This window comes from Apium graveolens, chromosome 6 (assembly GCF_009905375.1).
Source record: "Apium graveolens cultivar Ventura chromosome 6, ASM990537v1, whole genome shotgun sequence".
Taxonomy (NCBI): Eukaryota; Viridiplantae; Streptophyta; class Magnoliopsida; order Apiales; family Apiaceae; genus Apium; species Apium graveolens.
This window is the reverse complement of record NC_133652.1, coordinates 142,123,922-142,141,489: the sequence shown is the minus strand read 5'-3', so window position 1 is coordinate 142,141,489 and position 17,568 is coordinate 142,123,922. Positions and strand designations below refer to the sequence as shown.

The 17,568-nt window shown below is 33.5% G+C and overlaps 1 protein-coding gene across 1 annotated transcript; it reads right to left on the bottom strand.

Moving 5' to 3' along the window:
- Positions 1 to 7,833: 7,833 nt before the first annotated feature.
- LOC141665497 (uncharacterized) lies at positions 7,834 to 11,015 on the bottom strand (the record flags this gene model as incomplete). Its single annotated transcript, XM_074471484.1, has 5 exons — positions 7,834 to 8,597; positions 9,801 to 9,877; positions 10,499 to 10,623; positions 10,719 to 10,807; positions 10,976 to 11,015. Coding segments are annotated over 5 exons (1,065 nt in total), but the record flags the coding sequence as incomplete, so codon positions are not given.
- Between the last annotated feature and the right edge of the window lie 6,553 nt (positions 11,016 to 17,568).

The following is a 17,568-nucleotide window of genomic DNA, read 5'->3' as shown; positions in this document are numbered from 1 at the left end:
CAGCTTTCTTCAGTTGAGGCTCTACTCACTAAACAGATTGCAGAACCATCAGAACTTGTTGAAAGCTTAGCTTCATAAATGTTACCACGCCTGAATCCCTTCAGAACAATTTTTCCTTTAGATTTACTAACTATTTCACAATGTTCTGCAAAGAAATCAACATGATAACCTCTGTCACAGATTTGACTTATACTCAGTAAGTTGTGTTTAAGTCCAGAGACCAGAGCTACATCTTTAATGATGACATTCCCAAGGTTGATATTGCCATATCCCAAGGTTTTTCCAATGTTGCCATCTCATAAGAAACACTTGGGCCAGCTTTCTCCACAAAGTCTGATAGCAGGGCCTTATTTCCAGTCATGTGTCCTGAACATCCACTGTCCAGAACTAAAATATTTTTCCTGTTGCCCTGCAATCAAAAAGACCACTAATTATTAGTTTTAAGGACCCAGACTTGCTTGGATCCTTTGGCCTTTTTAGGTTTGTTAACATTTGCAGCGGATTTAACATCAGATTTTATGTTAACAGTTTTCTTATCAGAACTTATACTAGAAGGAACAACAGAAACTTTCTTTAAAGAAGGTTTTATTGATAATAATCATAGTACAAACTATGATATTCCTTACAAGTATAAATGGAATGCCATAAACTACCACAATGAAAACAAGGATTTTTGTGGTTTGTATCTAACAGACTGACTCTTAACTCCTGACTTTGTAGATAAGGAGTTAATATTCTTATTCTTCCTGCAAAAAGAAGCCAGATGGTTAGAACTTCCACAGTTATAACATGCTTTCCTAGGAGCATCAGGAACAGATTTATAGTTATTGCTTTTATTCACACCTTCCTTCCATTCCTGTTTTTCCTAGGTGATTTTACCTTGTTTGCATTCTTAACATCTTTCAGCTTATGCTTAAGCTGCTTCTTTGTCATTAAGCCTATGTTAACTTCAGCTGTCTTTCCTGTTTTAGTTTGTCAGAAGCTAATTCCTTTTTAAACTTCTGATTTCTCAGTTTCGGATTTTTCAGTTACAAACTTAACAGGTTTTAACTTCGGCTTTTGCTTATCAACAGGCTTAATTTCTTCAGTTCCTTTTTGATTATTTTCTCCATAACCTAAGCCCTCTTTCCAGTTTCCACTGCTTAGCAAATTTTGAGTTGTTTTGCCAGAGTTAGTCCAAGTTCTGATAATCTCTCTCTCCTTTTCTAACTCAGTTTTTAGAGATTCATTCATTTTTAGCACTTCATCCCTAACATAAAAAGCATCATCTCTATCCTTCTGAGTTTGATGAAACATGACTAACTCTTTTTCTAAGAAATTATTTCTTTTCTTAAAAGCAAGATTTTTCAGAAGGTAATCTTTCACATGTTAAAGTTTGATCTCTATAACTGACAAACATGGTTTTAAGATATCTTCTCAACTCATTAATATCATCAGTATGAAAAGCATAAGTAGTCTGAGGTACCTTTGTTTCAGCAGCTTCAGAATGCTCTCAGAACTTGATTTATCAGCATTTGCCATCAATGCATAGTTCTCCTCACTTTCAGAGTCTGAGGTGTTCTGTCCAGCTTTCTGCTTTGTGACAAGAGCTTTGCCTTTGTCATTCTTGGTCTTCTTGCACTCAGGAGATATGTGGCCTTTCTCACCACAATTATAACATTTAACATTAGCGTAATCTCCTCTGTCAGACTTTCCTCCTTTTCCTTCAGATCTTCTGAAATTCTTCTTATCAGAAACTTATGCCTTTCCAGGAAAACTTCTTTCCCTTCATGAACTTCCTGTATGCAATCTTTGTGATTCCTATTCACATGAGAGCCACACCAGTTCATCATCTCCTCATCAGCATCAGTTTCAGGCAAGCTTTCAGAATCTGAGTCATCATCACTCTCAGAACTTGATGACTCAGTATCAGACTTTATGATAAGAGCCTTTACCCTTGTATTTCTTTGAGGAAGATGGTTTGGGGGATTCCTCTTCAGCCTTGAGAGCAACTGTTCTTGGACCTCTTCCTCCTTTCCTCTTGCTTCTTTGTTCCATCTCAGGTTCATGATCTTGAGCATTCCATAGATTTCATCAAGAGTTGTTTCATCAAGATTGTAGTTGTCTCTTATTGTTGTTAGCGCCTTCAAATCCCAACATCAGGAAGAGCTAACAGGAATTTGAGGTTTGTATCTTCAAGATCATATCCTTATTAACCAATGACAAGTCATTCAAGAGTTTGACAAATCTTTCATACCATCAGTCAATGGACTCATTAGTCCTAGAGTCAAAGTGTTCATACTCTGAGTGAGTATTGTCTTCCTGTTCTTCTTAACTGTTTCAGTCCTTGAACCACCTGTCTCCAGTGCATCCATATCTCCTTAGCAGTCTTGCAGTTGATTACCCTGTTTGACATTACATTATCATGGCACTACTGCAATAAGTGACGTACCTTGGCATTTCCTTAGCAATAGATGCTATATCTTCAGCAGTGTAATCATTCTTTTCCTTTGGTACGGTCACTTGCTGCTTCACCTGGAACTACAACAGCGAGCCTTGGTAGGTTTGTGAGGCCACTTCCCTGATTCTATCAAGGTATTCTGGATCTGTCTGCTTCAGAAACATGGTCATCCTTACCTTCCATATGGGATATTCAGGTGGTACAATATGGGAACTCTGATAGTCTCATATCGACTCTGAATTGATGTCTTTGATGATTCCTCAGTTTTGGTAGGCTTAGTTGGAGTTTCTGTGTCAGACATGATTGTGTTTGGATCTTTAACTGTATGTGTTTAACAGATAGCTCTGATACCACTCTGTTAGGTCACACTTCACTGTAGACGGGGGTGAATACAGTGTTTATTAAATCAATCAAACTTCAAGAACTTATGAACAGAAAACAAACTTATTTAAACAATAAACTCTGTTACAATTGGAAATGTTATCTCTCAGTGATGAACCAAAATATCACGAGAGCTTCTAGAGTTATATTAAATAATATTCTCGATAATGATAACACATCTAGTGTAACTCTATTTTCTGTGTTATATACTACACAGTTACAAGATATTCGCTCAATTGATATGGAATATAATTCTGCTTCCTAAAATATCAATCAGATATCTTCTATTCCAAGTATTTCCCATTCTTCACGGAATTCCTTCTTCATGCATATCTCTTCTTATGTTTTATCTTGATCATTCTAACTTTAATCAGCTACTGTCCTCTATCTGATCATCCTTCAGCACTTAAGTTCTGATATCTATCTCCTGATGAATAAGTACTGATATCCCTTAAGTTCTGACTTTCCAGTATAAGTACTGATCAGTTAAGTACTGATTTGTTCTGTTCAAATAAGATCTGAAATCTAAACATAAAACATATTACCAGCCATTATCAAATATATCTAACAATTTCTCACTCTCACTCCCTTTCTACTTCTGTTGAAAGACCCCCAGTGGTTGATAGGGCTGACCATGAAGTTGTAGAACCACAGCTTCAATCCCAGGTCATAAAGCCAAACACAGAGTCACATTCTATCTCAACCTCTCCCCCACTGTCTAAAATGTTACCCAGGAGATTACTAGGAAGTAGTACATTGCTAAATATGAGTGAACCCTCAGCTCTGCCTCCTCCTAAGAAAAGAAGAACATATTATGAGGCATCTGAAAGCCCATCCTTGTCCTCCCAACAGGACATGGACTTTGAAATGGCCAATGAACAGTTACTAGAGGCATTCTCTCAACAGGATGCATCTATTGAAATTCGCCATAGGGCCATGGCATCTTGTACTGAGTCAGGCACAATTCCATTACTCACAATGGAACCATACACTTCCCCAGATCATACTCAGGACACACAGCGAGGAGTGCACGTAGAGTCGGTTACAGTGCCTGCCATAGTTACGGCAGAAGAGCAGTCACATGCTTCAGAGGGAAAATCTGACTCTCCGCCATCTTTAATAGAGTCATTTTCTCCCCTCCCAGATCCAACACCTCTGGCTCCCTTATGGGATTCTCCACTCGTAGATTTATCTGGAGAAAGTGGAGGGCAACTCGGTCAATCTATCCCTGAAGCAATTCAGACATCTATTCCAAAAGATTTGATAGTATTGACTGAGGATCGGGACTCGCGAATTCCCATTGCACCACCACTGACCTCTCTTGAAGAGGCTAGGGTGATTTTTAATGCAGGTACAGAAGAACAGCAACAGGAAGACTCCTCACGAGCAATTATATTGAGAGAAACACATGCACGTGAGGTGAGTGAACCAAACACGAGTGAAATTCAGGTGAGATCACACACAGACACTGATACTGTAAACCTGTTAGCTCAGATTGCTGCCCTAAAAGAAGAACTTGCTAAAAGCCAAGCTGAAGCTCAAGCATTCAAAGCACAAGTGGTTGAACGGTCTTCTTCTTCCACCTCTGTCAACAATCAGCTTGCAATCATAAGAAATGACATCTCAGATCTAAAGACCACTGTAATACCAAAGCTCAATTCTATTCAGGACACTCCAACTTTATCAGCTGATGACATATCCAACTTCTGCTCTCTAGATACAAGAATGACTTCTCTTGAAGACCTCGTTGAGATGAATCATTCACTGGACTCCTCAAGATTTTTAAAGATAGAGACGGGCATGGAACATCTCAATGAAGGGATGAAGCACCTATATTACATGATCAAGAATTCTCATTGCCCTAATGAAGAACAAAGAACTTATTTTGAAGGACCGTCTGGTGGAGGATCAGGCTCTGGAGGTGATGGAGGTTCCAAAGGAAGATCAGAAGAGGATCCCTCAACTAAGGGGGAGAAGAAAGGAAGTAGTGCCAAAGGGAAAGAAAAAGATACCTCTGCTGGAAACAAAGGAAAGGCTGATGATGTCTACTACAGTGGAGAACATGATGACTTTGATATTTTTGACATTCCCACTGAACCAGTTCAGGAAGATAAAGATGGGTTATTTGAAGCTGAAGAGGAAAGTGATTTTGAAGATTGGGAAGAGGAAGATACAGTGGATCCTATGTTTGAGAAAGAATTTCAGAAGGAGCAGTCAGAGATGAAAAGAAAAGAAGCTGAACTCAAGAAGGTCTCTCAGATCATTGACAGGAGGAAAGACATACAAAGAACAGAAACTCTTCAAAAGCAACGTCTTCATGACATTAAGGCTCAAGAAAGGAGAAAAGATGTCAGACTAAAGATTGGTGAAAAATGGGATGAAGCTAGGAGAGTACTCGATATGCCTCAGCTGAGCACTAACAATGATAGGCAGTTCTTACATCTTCTTGACAAGCTGGAAATCTCAAATCCTAACAATGACATGTACATGAATGCTATCAAGACTGAAGTCTCAAGGATCACAGCTGCTTTTGATAGATCCCTAGATGAGATGAGCATTTTTGTATATTGTCAGAGTGAAGGATCATTCAAGGTGTCACTTCATCTATTTGAGAATCGTTCTTTGTCAGAGATTTGGGTTCTTTTAGACAAAGTCAAAAGAAGCTCAGAATTGAATGAAGTTCTTCGAGAAAGGCTTAAAGAGTTTGCCAGCAGGGCTAATCCTCAAGTGGTCAACAATCCTCATCAGGTGAGATTCTTTAAGTCTGATTGTCTTCAAATCTGTCAGCTAGATGTACAATCTCTTAAAGACTACTCAGTTAAGCATCTGGTCTGGATGGAACATCATTTGAGAACTGCTGGATATTCATCCATGTTGAAGACTCAAGCTGCTGACTTGATTCAAGCTTATTGTGAAAAGAATGTTAAAAGGTACAATCAACTCAAGAATAAGCTGAAGTCAGTTGGAGTTCAACCAGTCAGACCTGCAAGCTTCACTTCAGAAAAGGATCGTGTCTTTGACAAGGAATTGCTTCAAGATTTAGAAGAAGGTGAAGTCAGAAGAGAAGACAACTGAAGTCAATTAGCTCAAACTCAATGTAATATGATTAGAGCTTTATGAATCAAGATAGTCTAATGTAGTTATATGTTCAGGCTAGAGGAACATCTATCTTGTATTCACTTGTAAATTTCATTTGGAATCTGGAAAATGTTAAATATAATCCAGAACTTTTCTGCTATTTACTTTACATTACTGTTTATATCTTTTTCTTATTTGTTAGTTGAGTTATCCTCTAGGTATTTGTTGTTATTGTCTAACAAGCAAATAGGGGGAGATTGAAAGGCATATGTCATAGCCTACTCGTTTATTCGAGTATTTAACTCAACTCAAATAAGAATGTAATAAGTAAATAGTGGATTAATCATCAGAGAGATCTCACAATGTAACATCTGTCAAAGAATAAAGAAACATTGTTCATCTGCAGACTTGAAGATTCACTGGAAGAAGTTCAAGAATTTGATCATGCCTCAGTGATATAAATCAAGATCGTGGATTTAATCAAGTGACAGAGATCTCGTCAAGGTATCATTTATTACAAGGATTCAATCAGAATATCAAAGTCAAGACATGAAGAAATGTCACCAAAGTTAGTCACTCATGAACCAGACAGTACATCGAGTGTCAGCATTGAAGTGGCGGAATTGATTCATAAGTCTCAGTGACTTTCAGAAGATTGTCAGAAGAATGGATGCTGCTCAGGGTTAGTATTAATTCTCTATTAATTAATTAAGTCATATAATTTAATTAAGAAAATAAATTATATCTGCAAGGATTAATTTATTGATTAATTGAATTAAATTGATTAATTAATTTAGAATTAATATTAAGGATTTACAGAATTTTAATTGGTTAAAATCTGTTTTAATTCTAAAAAGAGAACTAATTGTACTAGTATGACAATCAGTATGACAATTGATTGTCATACCGAAAGTCATGCTAATTCAGTTGACTGTCTTGATGGAATTATTATTTAGATTAAAATCACTTATTAATTCAGTAAGACAATTTCATTTGTACTACTATGACAATCGGTATGACAATTGATTGTCATACCGAAAGTCTTGCTAGTTCATTTTAATTGTCTTGCTAGCTCTAAAGATTGTCACACCGAAAGTCTTATTGGACAAAGGATTGTCATACCAGTTCATTAATCTCGGCTGTGTTGATTAAAAGAAGCAGAAGCATCCAATTCAAAAATACTCACAAAAAGCAATCAAACAGAACATACTCAAGAACAAAAAGAAAAAGGAGCAGAAAAATATTACATCTCTTCTGCAACTTCAAGATCAATTTCTAGATTGTAAAGTTAAATCCAATCAACTAGAAATACTTATCTTGTTCTTGTGTATCAATCTAGCGGATTAAAATCCCTAGAACTTAATCTCAAATCGCATTTAGCATTTGATCTTTTAATTACAAAAATAGAAAAAGTTCATGTCGAATTTATTCTAGATTTGTAATAATTGATTTGAGATTAATCCCTTGTAACCGATACCGTAGTTGTAACACCTTTCAAGTTTAATAAAAGTTTTATTTAACTTGAATTTTGTTTCACAATTTTATTCCATATTTTATTCGATTAAACGGTATTGTTTGCATTCAACCCCCCCTTCTACAAACAAATTGGGACCTAACAGATTTTATATATAATTTTAGTAGAGGCATATACGAGAGTGTGTGTATTGATTTGACCTGCTTAAACATTCTTAATACATTGATTTCATATGTTCTATTTATCGACAAACCTATTTTAATAAATGATTCATTTATCTATTTTATGTGTGCATGTGTGTGTGTTCGTACTTGTGCATATGTCTTTAATTAACATTGCATAACCAAACAAAGTATAGTCATTCTAGATAAAACAATGTTGAAGTTTATAATAATGAAAACCCCTAAATAAAATGCCATCTTAAGCATACACAAGAAAAGAACCAACTTAATATTCGCAAACGTTTAACTTCTGGAGCATACTAATTTATTTAAAAAAAATAATGGGTCGAAGTAGTTGATGGTGATGGAGAAGACCGATAAGAATCACTTTTGCTCATTTGCTCTTTCACTAACATGCTTGGCTCTTGAGCGCTGCATCCTTTGTCGTCTAACATGAAAAATGCATTATCTTTTTCTTTTGCTTCTCCTACAACAAAATCAGTAGCCGCATCGCTAGTGCGATACTCTTTGCTAGGTGTTATATCTTTGTTGAGATTACAATATTGATCTACAAATTTATATTGCATGATATTGTCGTCCAAGATTCCATATTGATTAAAATCAAAGGTTCCAAATAGTGGTTCATCAGTAAAAAATGGTTCCAACTCACCAGGCTTTTCACGCAGACCATCTTCGGGAACATTTAGCTTAAAGAATTCATCTAAATTCAAACATGGACTCCAAGGTTGCTCAACTTCATTACCACAAACATTTTTAATATCCATCATTTCATCTTCATTTATGACCGGATTGTTGAGGCCTTTTTCTATCTGAGGTAACGCATTAATTTCATCAGCTCGTATTCCCAGCTCGTCTAAAGAATGATTGTGTTGTTCATCTTTTTGTTTCTCATCATTAGTCCCTTGAGGAGTGTCTTGTTCATGTGGATGGTCTTGTTTTAAGAAGTCCTCATATGTACTGATATCAAAGTTGGTTACTGCTTTAGGCCCTTTGAGCTTAATTGCAGCCTTGTCATATGCAATAGCTGCTTCTTCTTGAGAACCTTAAAGAATTAATCAAAAGTAAAAGTTGTCAAAGTATTTCAAAAAAAAACTTTAGTTATTAAAAATTGTATATTTTTAAATACAAATTAGCTCCAAATTTTAATAAAATTATACAAAAAAATAAATACATAACCATAAAACTAAAACAATAACTTTTGACGATTTATTGATATAATAAGAAAAGATCTTCGCCTATTCGTCATGGCTTATATTGGTAAATATTTTTTTACATTGTTAAACATGTTATGATTAACAAATTATGAAGGTTATTATTTATAGGATAACTTTGTGTAAAATGATCGTGAGCTCCGTAATATTGTAAACAATTATAATATATAATAATAAATTTGTTTTGTACTATATGATTCAATTAATTAGTTTTTCATCATCAAAAAAGTTAAATAGATTTTCTTATATCGTCTTGAAATTTTAGGAAATATGATAATTTAACAAGACTCATATTTTGTTCTTCAACCATAATAACATATTATTAGCATGAATGAAATAAGTTTAACAATGATGTGTTGATAAAGAATTCAGGATCAGGTATACGGTGTAGAAAATTATGGATAATAATATTATTTGAAGGTATTGATCATACTAACATCTTATTCGAGTCATATCTGAATTTAGTAATCATATATTATACACATTTATCATATATGTCAATATATATTGTTGATAAAATCTTAAGTGTCATATAAATTGATATTAGTAACACTAGAAAAATATAAATACAAGATAAATGAAATGATCTTTTCATATACAAGTTTATCGCAAAGGGGGTTACAAGTTTTATAAATTTGTTGTATTTTATTATTTTGTGGTGCTAATGTGTTGTATTTTTTATATCAATTTTTGAGTGACTTAAAGTTATACAGTTAGTATGATTCACTGTCACTCGTTGACCTCGTAACAAATGAATAGTTATGTTTTAAAATTATTTTTTTCCTTTTCCATCTAATTTTTTTATCTTATATATTAAGTTGTCATTCTCAATTTTGTTACATTTATAAAATTTAAATTAGTGATATGGATCGACTAGTCTAAAGATGTAAATGTGAGTTTAAACAAGTTCTCATTCCTTTTGTATAGTTTAAACTTGAAATTCGTAAACATACATAAAAACCATATCTATTTAGAAAATATGCAAAGCATATGCATATCAAAAATGATAAATATATAGTGTAAGGATTACATACCGAAAGTTCCCAAATACATGTACTTTTTCTTTTCCATCTGCCCAATTCGAGCCTCCCATCGAGTGCTGGAATGGTGCCTACATAATCATTCAACTTCAAAATTTTGTTGTTTAAACTAAGTTATAATTTTCTCAAATATACTAATCAAAATTTTTTATAATATACTTATTTTGTTTGATAAATTGCAAGAAAAATTTGTCAATATATTTAGATAATAATATATATTATAAATTAGTTAATATGTTTAGATAAAATACATTCATAAATAATAAAATGATCAAGGGCGTAAGAATCAAATAATATATAGTTTATGTTTTCCCAAAAATTATTTCTATAAACTAAAAAGTTTTATTTTCTATGAAACAACATTAAGTGAGGCATACATGCAAAAATAATGAATGATGAATATTCAAAAATAGTAAAAAAAAATAAAAAAATTAGTGATGATGCGATACTAATGTAATCAGAGCGAAAGTAGTAATGGATTTATTGGTCATACTTAATTTTCAATAAAAAATTATTTATTTGTAACAAATTTTAGATGCCAAACGGGATCCATATCATTTTTGTCTACAATGGGTGTTTTTCCTGGGGCATACTGTATAAAAACATATTCATTTTAATTTTTAGTGTATAGCTTAATTAAAATTCAAATGATTCATGAAAATATTATTCAATCAACTTTTTAAAGATATTACCTGGCCACTCCTCTGTATTTCGAAACTCCCCGTGAAAATCCATTGCTTTTTCTCTTTAGAGTAGCTACAATCTCTTCATTTGTTGAGCTTTTCATTTCTTTAATCTCTTTTTCGTATAACTCCACCTGTAATTTTTTATATTATATATAATATATATCAATACAATTTTATGAATTGGACTAAAATTTATAAATTAAAAGATATTTCACTAGTTACGCACCGGAAAATTGAGTATAGTAGTGAGACCCCAATATTTGAGGGCAGCAAGATCGTAAGCATGCGCTGCAGACTCTTCATTTTCATATGCGCCTGCAATATGTATTTGCATATATGAACATACGACTTATTAGTTGTAACTAAATTAAAAACATATGTACTTATTTGATAAAATTGAAATAACCTTTATTTTAAAGAATAACTTACGTATATAGATTCATAAATATTGAATATTGAATAAAAAGTTGAAGGAAAACGTACCTAGATAAACTAAGTAGACCAGAAGTTGGCAGGGCGAGAGATGATAAAAAGCACATGATTAGAAAAGAAAAGTAATCATTACAAAATACAATAATACAATACGATAGTAACTAAAGAATGATTACAGATCTCCTTTTTTCATAAAAATGAAATTAAAGAAGATCGAATTAATAGTTCAGTTGTGGTAAAATGAAAAAGATTTCACCTTGTCTTCCTTTCTTGGTTTTCTTGTTATTCCAAGAATCTTTATCCCATAGATGAGCCTCAAACCTCCCCGTCAATCTATGTCTGACCATCCATATATGTTAAATAACCAAAATCTTAATACAGGAATTTCCGTTCAAATTCACGTTTGCAATCTTTATACAAAAAATCTCGATCAATAAAAAAATTCAATCTCAATAAATTAAGATAAATGGTTTTTTATCTCGATAATAATATTGATAAAAGAATGAAAGTATTTTTATTTTTAACAAGTTTAAATGTACATACATAATATGTTCTAACACACACATAGAGGGAGGAAGAGGGAGGGGGGGGGGGAGAAAGAGAGATGAAGCAAAAGAGAAAGATATATACTTTGTGACTCCTTTATAAATGGACGTTCTCTTGAGTGGGGCAGTCTCACCATCTTGAACTTTAGCTTTCCTTTTCTTATCTTTGCCCTTATTTTTTAAAGTTTCGATATGTGAAATGCATTCAGTTGATGAGGGAACTAAAGAAGATAGAGAACTTGTAGAAGATGAAGAATGGCTAGACTTCTTCTTCATTTTCTTTATGTTTGTTTTTCACAATGTAGAGGGTACTTATAGATGTTTGTAATTTAGTTGCGTGAATGAAAAGTGGTTTACCAAAGAGAGGAAAGATATAAGAGTGCGAGCTAGCTAAGCAAAGTTTGGAATTTTGGGAGAATGACAACATAGATATTAATGAGTTTTGTATTGAGTTTGTCTCTTTGTTTATTTATATTTTTATCTTTAATATTAACTTGTTTAACAATGTATATAGTAGGTGGTGATTAACATAAGGACATGGTTTTGTTGGAAAACGTACAAATTAAAATAAAGTAAGAAGGAATCATTAGTAAATAGAGTGGGACCACTAGGTGACAAAGAGCCAGCTCTTCCTATGACAGTTACGTATAAAAATTCTAAATTTGGAAGAAGGGTCCCTCTTTTGTACTCCCTCCGTCCCCCTCCATTCTTTACATTGGGGGACGGAGACTCAGCACGCACTTTAATGATCTTATTAAATGTAGTTATATAATTTTTTTTAAAAAAAAATTCTTCTAAATAAAAATATAATATTTAAATTTTTTTACAAAAAAGAAAATTTTAAAAATGAATTACGGAACTATACTTTATAGTTGTCTTAAAATGCGTGTCAAGCATATGAAAAACAATGTAAAGAATTGAGGGGGACGGAGGTAGTATTTATTAACATTATTTTTGGTCTTTAAAAAAAATTTGAATGCAAGTATTTAAGCTAAAATGTGAGAACGTTTCAAAAAAAATAACATGTAAGGCAAATTAATCTATTCTACTCTTTGTTTAAGAAAGTTTAAACACACACGACAGTAAAAATCATTAACAAATTTATTCTTTTAGTTTATATAAGTATTTAATTACATTGTATCATACTTCTTTTCAAATATTTTCTATAGAAATATATTCAATATCTGAAATACACCTTTTATTATGTTTTTATATTTAAAAAATTTGATGCCCCCAATCCCGCTCTATTGCGGATTCACGTTGTCACGTCTCAAATTGCACAAATATGTGTATTATTCTTACAAATAATTCATAAAAGTACAAAGTCTTTACAAGTCTCGTCATATCTCATCCTACAGATCTAAAGATCTCAAATCTCTTCTTTTACATGATGCTATGTGTTATGCTCACTATTGGCATGGATCCTAGACATGCCCAATAATCTTTACACTTTTACCAACTGGGTTACAAGTCCAATTCTGATGGAAATTATGATCCCAATTAAAAATCACATTAAGCTTCATACAATAGATCTACTCAGGGTAGGGGCGCATCAGTGACCCCGGAAGTAATATAACGCCTACAAGGATCGGTATTGTCATAGATAGCGGGCCTATTCAGGGACACTTTGTTCCTTTATCAATAACTTGAAGACTCACAGGTAAAACTCTTATGAGGTCGCCTCACGTATATTGAAGATCACCGAGCCTAGCTCCTACGGGGGCGCATCGCTATTATATAAACATAAAGGCTCATAGTATAAGCTCCTCTAATAGGGGTCATATGAGTATATTTATGGAGATATAGCGCATGCAAAGGTCCATAGGAATTGCATGTGCGAAGCTAGAGGTGCCTCACGCACATCCATAAAAGGAATTCACCTCGTGCCATGATAGTTATGAGGCTAAATGGGCAAAAATCATGGTTGATGGCCTAGACTTTGATGGACCGAATAAAACCCTATCCTATCTAGAGGTAATTTATTCTCCAAGAACTACGTGTGGCTTGAACCCCTATAAATAAGGTACGTAGGCCTCTTGTTTTAGGTTGAGAAATAGTTTGTCATAGAGAAATGAGAAATAGTTTTTCATAGAGAATAAACATATTTTCTCTGACATTCAAGTAATCAATTAACAAGATCAGTCACAACACCCATCTAATTTCATCATGTGTTCTTCGTGTCCATAGTAAAATATTTATATTTTGATCCATGATTTCAGCAACCTCCAAAAATATTGTTACACCAAATTATCCCTATAACAACTGGCACTAGAATGAGGGGAAAAGTCATTTACTGGGAAAAAGATGACTAAAAACAAGCACCTGAAGAAGAGCGCGGTTGTGGAAGAGACGATCCTCCCCGAGGGGACTCCAAGTACCCTTGACCAAGAAGATTCATGACACAAAAGCTCCTACTCCCAAGATCCCTTTGATTATAGGGCCTCCACCGCCTAGTTCTTTAAAACTCCTATAAGACTTAGAAGATCAAATAGGCGGGGAGACGCCCCTTACTCCCTGACGGGGAGGAAAAGGTCTTAAGTTATTTGGAGAACATAGGGATACGTCTGGAAGAAATGGAGAGGCGTATGAGTGAGCAGGGAAATATCGGCCCTAATAAGAAGAAAAATAAAAAAGGAAAGAATTTTATTAAGGGCGCAAAAGGTGGTGTCCTAAAAAAGCAGTTAATTGGATATTTTAACAAGGAAGAAGAGGGTGAAACCCAGTAAACAAGCGAGTCGATGCACAAAGAGGAATAGCAAAGAAAAGCTTCTTATGAGGTATGTTCTGTGAGTGTGTTTGATAGAAAAGGAATCAAGCTCAGTTAACACGACATGAGGTTGAAACTTTACAGGATTAATGTAGAAAAGATGAAAAAAGAAAACAAGGATTAAACCTCCAAGAAGAAGGCCACTCAAACTCCAGACGAGGGGGGGGGGAAATCAAGTGGAGGTCCAACACAGCCACAGGAATCGTAAAACAGGGAAAAAAACTATCAAAGTCGAGGATATGAACATCTCAAACCTCAGAAAGCTGTTTAAGAAAATTGACGTGAATAGAGGTTCGCTAGGCTCTCTTAGCACGTTCTTCCATTTCACTCATATGAAAAGGACGGTCCCTCTACCTCTGGATTACAGAACCAATTGAGCAGAGATACAGATCCAACCGCATAGGCCTCCCAATAAAGCAAAAATTTGATCCGACCAAATTCGATCCAAGGTCATTTTAGCGGATATAGATCGGACAATAAAAAATCTGATCCAAGATTTAATCCGATAAGAAAAATCCAATAATAAATGGAGCGGATATGAATTTAGGTCGATCCGTTAATAACCCGATCTGATATATATATATATATATATATATATTTCTGTGTGTGTAATATTATATATATTATATCATAAATATATTTTTTGCTATTTCTAATTATAAAAGAGTAACACCCCCTAATTAAAAATAAATATTCTATTTATGTGTTACTTGACATCTGTGTTCGATGTTTACATGCGATAAAATTTATGAATTTTTATATATCTAAAATAAAGTATAGATAATTTTGATATTTTTCTAGCAATTTATATGTCGTTATATGATTTTATAAATAATTTATAGATTTAATTACTTATTTTTTAAAATAGATATTAATTATTTTGAATAATCGGGAATCGTCCAACTTCAACGGTTTTTATGTTTTCTCTACCCGAAAGTTTCGGGAAAACTCATTTCTATCTTAATTTGATTATTTTGAGCATTTTCTGTGTTTTGACTTTTCAATCCGTAGTACGGTTTTACCCATACGATTCCTGAAACAAATTTTTCTGATATTATTTTCGAAGTACGTGCAAGCCTATCTTATCTTTTCGCAGTACGTGAAAGCCTATTTTATCTTTTCGTAGTACGTGCAATCCTATCTTATCTTTTCATAATATGTGCAATCATATCTTATCTTTTCGTACTACGTGCAATCCTATCTTATCTTTTCGTAGCACGTACAATCCTATCTTATCTTTCCGTAACTATAAATAGCCTTACAGTACCTTGTTCAGATAATCATAAACAAACAGTAAAATCTTATAATCACCCAGAGAAAATACGTATATTCATAGTGTTCTTCATAATCAAACAACGATTCAAAGGTGTTATCGAACTCCGATTTTAGCGTGCAAGTAGTCGAATTAAAGCTCATAAATTTTTAGTAACCATATCACTGTAGATTCAAGTAGATGAAAGATCGATAGTAAAATCGATTTGAATTTTGAGATTCATAGAGAATAAATTAAGCGGTGCGCGGTAAGCATATATTGTACTATTTTACTGTTGATGTTTTGATCTTTAAATGATGATTGATTTGATTTGACTGATGATTCACTGATGAAAAATGAGTATTCTTGCACTGATACTTGATGAACTGATGATGATGCATCCTTTTTGAAAGTAAGCTAAACCAATTGTTTAGCTGGTCGGGATCCCAACTTGATGAATTGATGAACCTATCATGCTTGAATACTCCGGTTTAATCTTGTGAGAACTATTTTGAATAACTCTTGATGATTGTGATGAAACTTTGATTATCCTATGTATTTGATGATTTGAAGAACTCTAATTTTCTCGGATAAACCTTAGTTGAATTAATACAATATATGCTTACCGAACTTTATAAGCTCACTCTTTTATGTGACTAACATTTACAGGAAGTAATTTTGGAGTAGAAAGTTCGGGAAGGGAGAAGAATGTGATAAACTAAGGTTTTAGTGAGCATTAAGAGCCATCTAGCATCGTGACGAAAAATATTGCAGTAGACTTATGTTTGTACCCGGTTAGGATCTTATGATGTATCCTACTTTTTTGGGAAATTCGAGAATGTTGTACGAACTTTATGTTATTAAATAAGTTTTAGATTTTATAAGAATTTATTGAGTTGTTTAGTTTATTTTGGCGTTCCCGGGTCGGGTTTCAGAGGACATCCCGAGGTCGGGGGCGTCACAAGTGGTATCTGAGCTAGGGTTTTGAAAGGGGACGGATTTAGGATTTAGAATCCCGATTAGTAAAATTTTAGGCTCAATGAACATTTAGTGAACGCGTAAGCGTAAGTTTTAGACGTGACCACTTTAGACTGTATAATGTATGTAGTACTCGATGATTGTTATTGTGGCATTATATCATGATATGTGTAGTACCCGATAATCATTACCGCGATATGTATTCCGAATAAATTAGGATTAATATTTTAGGTTGAATTGTAGAATAAGATGGCTGATGGAAATTCTGATGAGACTGGATCTAGTGTACAAATTAGCCTGAGATGTTTATTTTAGGAGAAATGAAGATTATGTTCAGTGAACATGTAACTTCATGGGAAGAAATTTTGAATGATCCTACAAACGTTGAGATGATTGTGAGAAACGAAACTAGAAGAAGTGCTAAGTTCTTTTTATATTAAATATTTTAGGCGTGTTGGGAGGAGTAGTAGCATATGATATTAAAGGTGCATATTTAGTTCAAATTTTGAGGATGAAATTATTTTAAGGGGGAGGAATGTAACACCCCTAACTTAAAAATAAATATTAGATGGAATGAATGGAATAAATATTATAATTATGTGTTACTTGGCTTCTATGTTCGATGTTTACATGCAATAAAATTTGCAAATTTTTATATATCTAAAGTAAAGTATATATAATTTTGATATTTTTCTAGCAATTTATATGTCATTATATGATTTTAGAAACGATTTATAGATTTAATTACTTATTTTTCAAATTAGATATTAATTATTTTGAATAATCGGGAATCATTCAACTTCAATGGTTTTTACATTTTCTCCACCCGGAAGTTTTGGGAAAACTCATTTCTATCTTAATTTGATTATTTCGAGCATTTTCCATGTTTTGACTTTTTCAATCTGGAGTACGGTTTTACCCATACGGTTCCGGTACAAATTTTCCGATATTATTTTATTTTTGGTAAACCGATAAACCAGATATTTTTGATATACGAGAAATTTTGATTAAAATCGTATCTTATCTTTTCGCAGTACGTGCAAGCCTATCTTATCTTTTCACAGTACGTACAAGCCTATCTTATCTTTTTGAAGTACGTGCA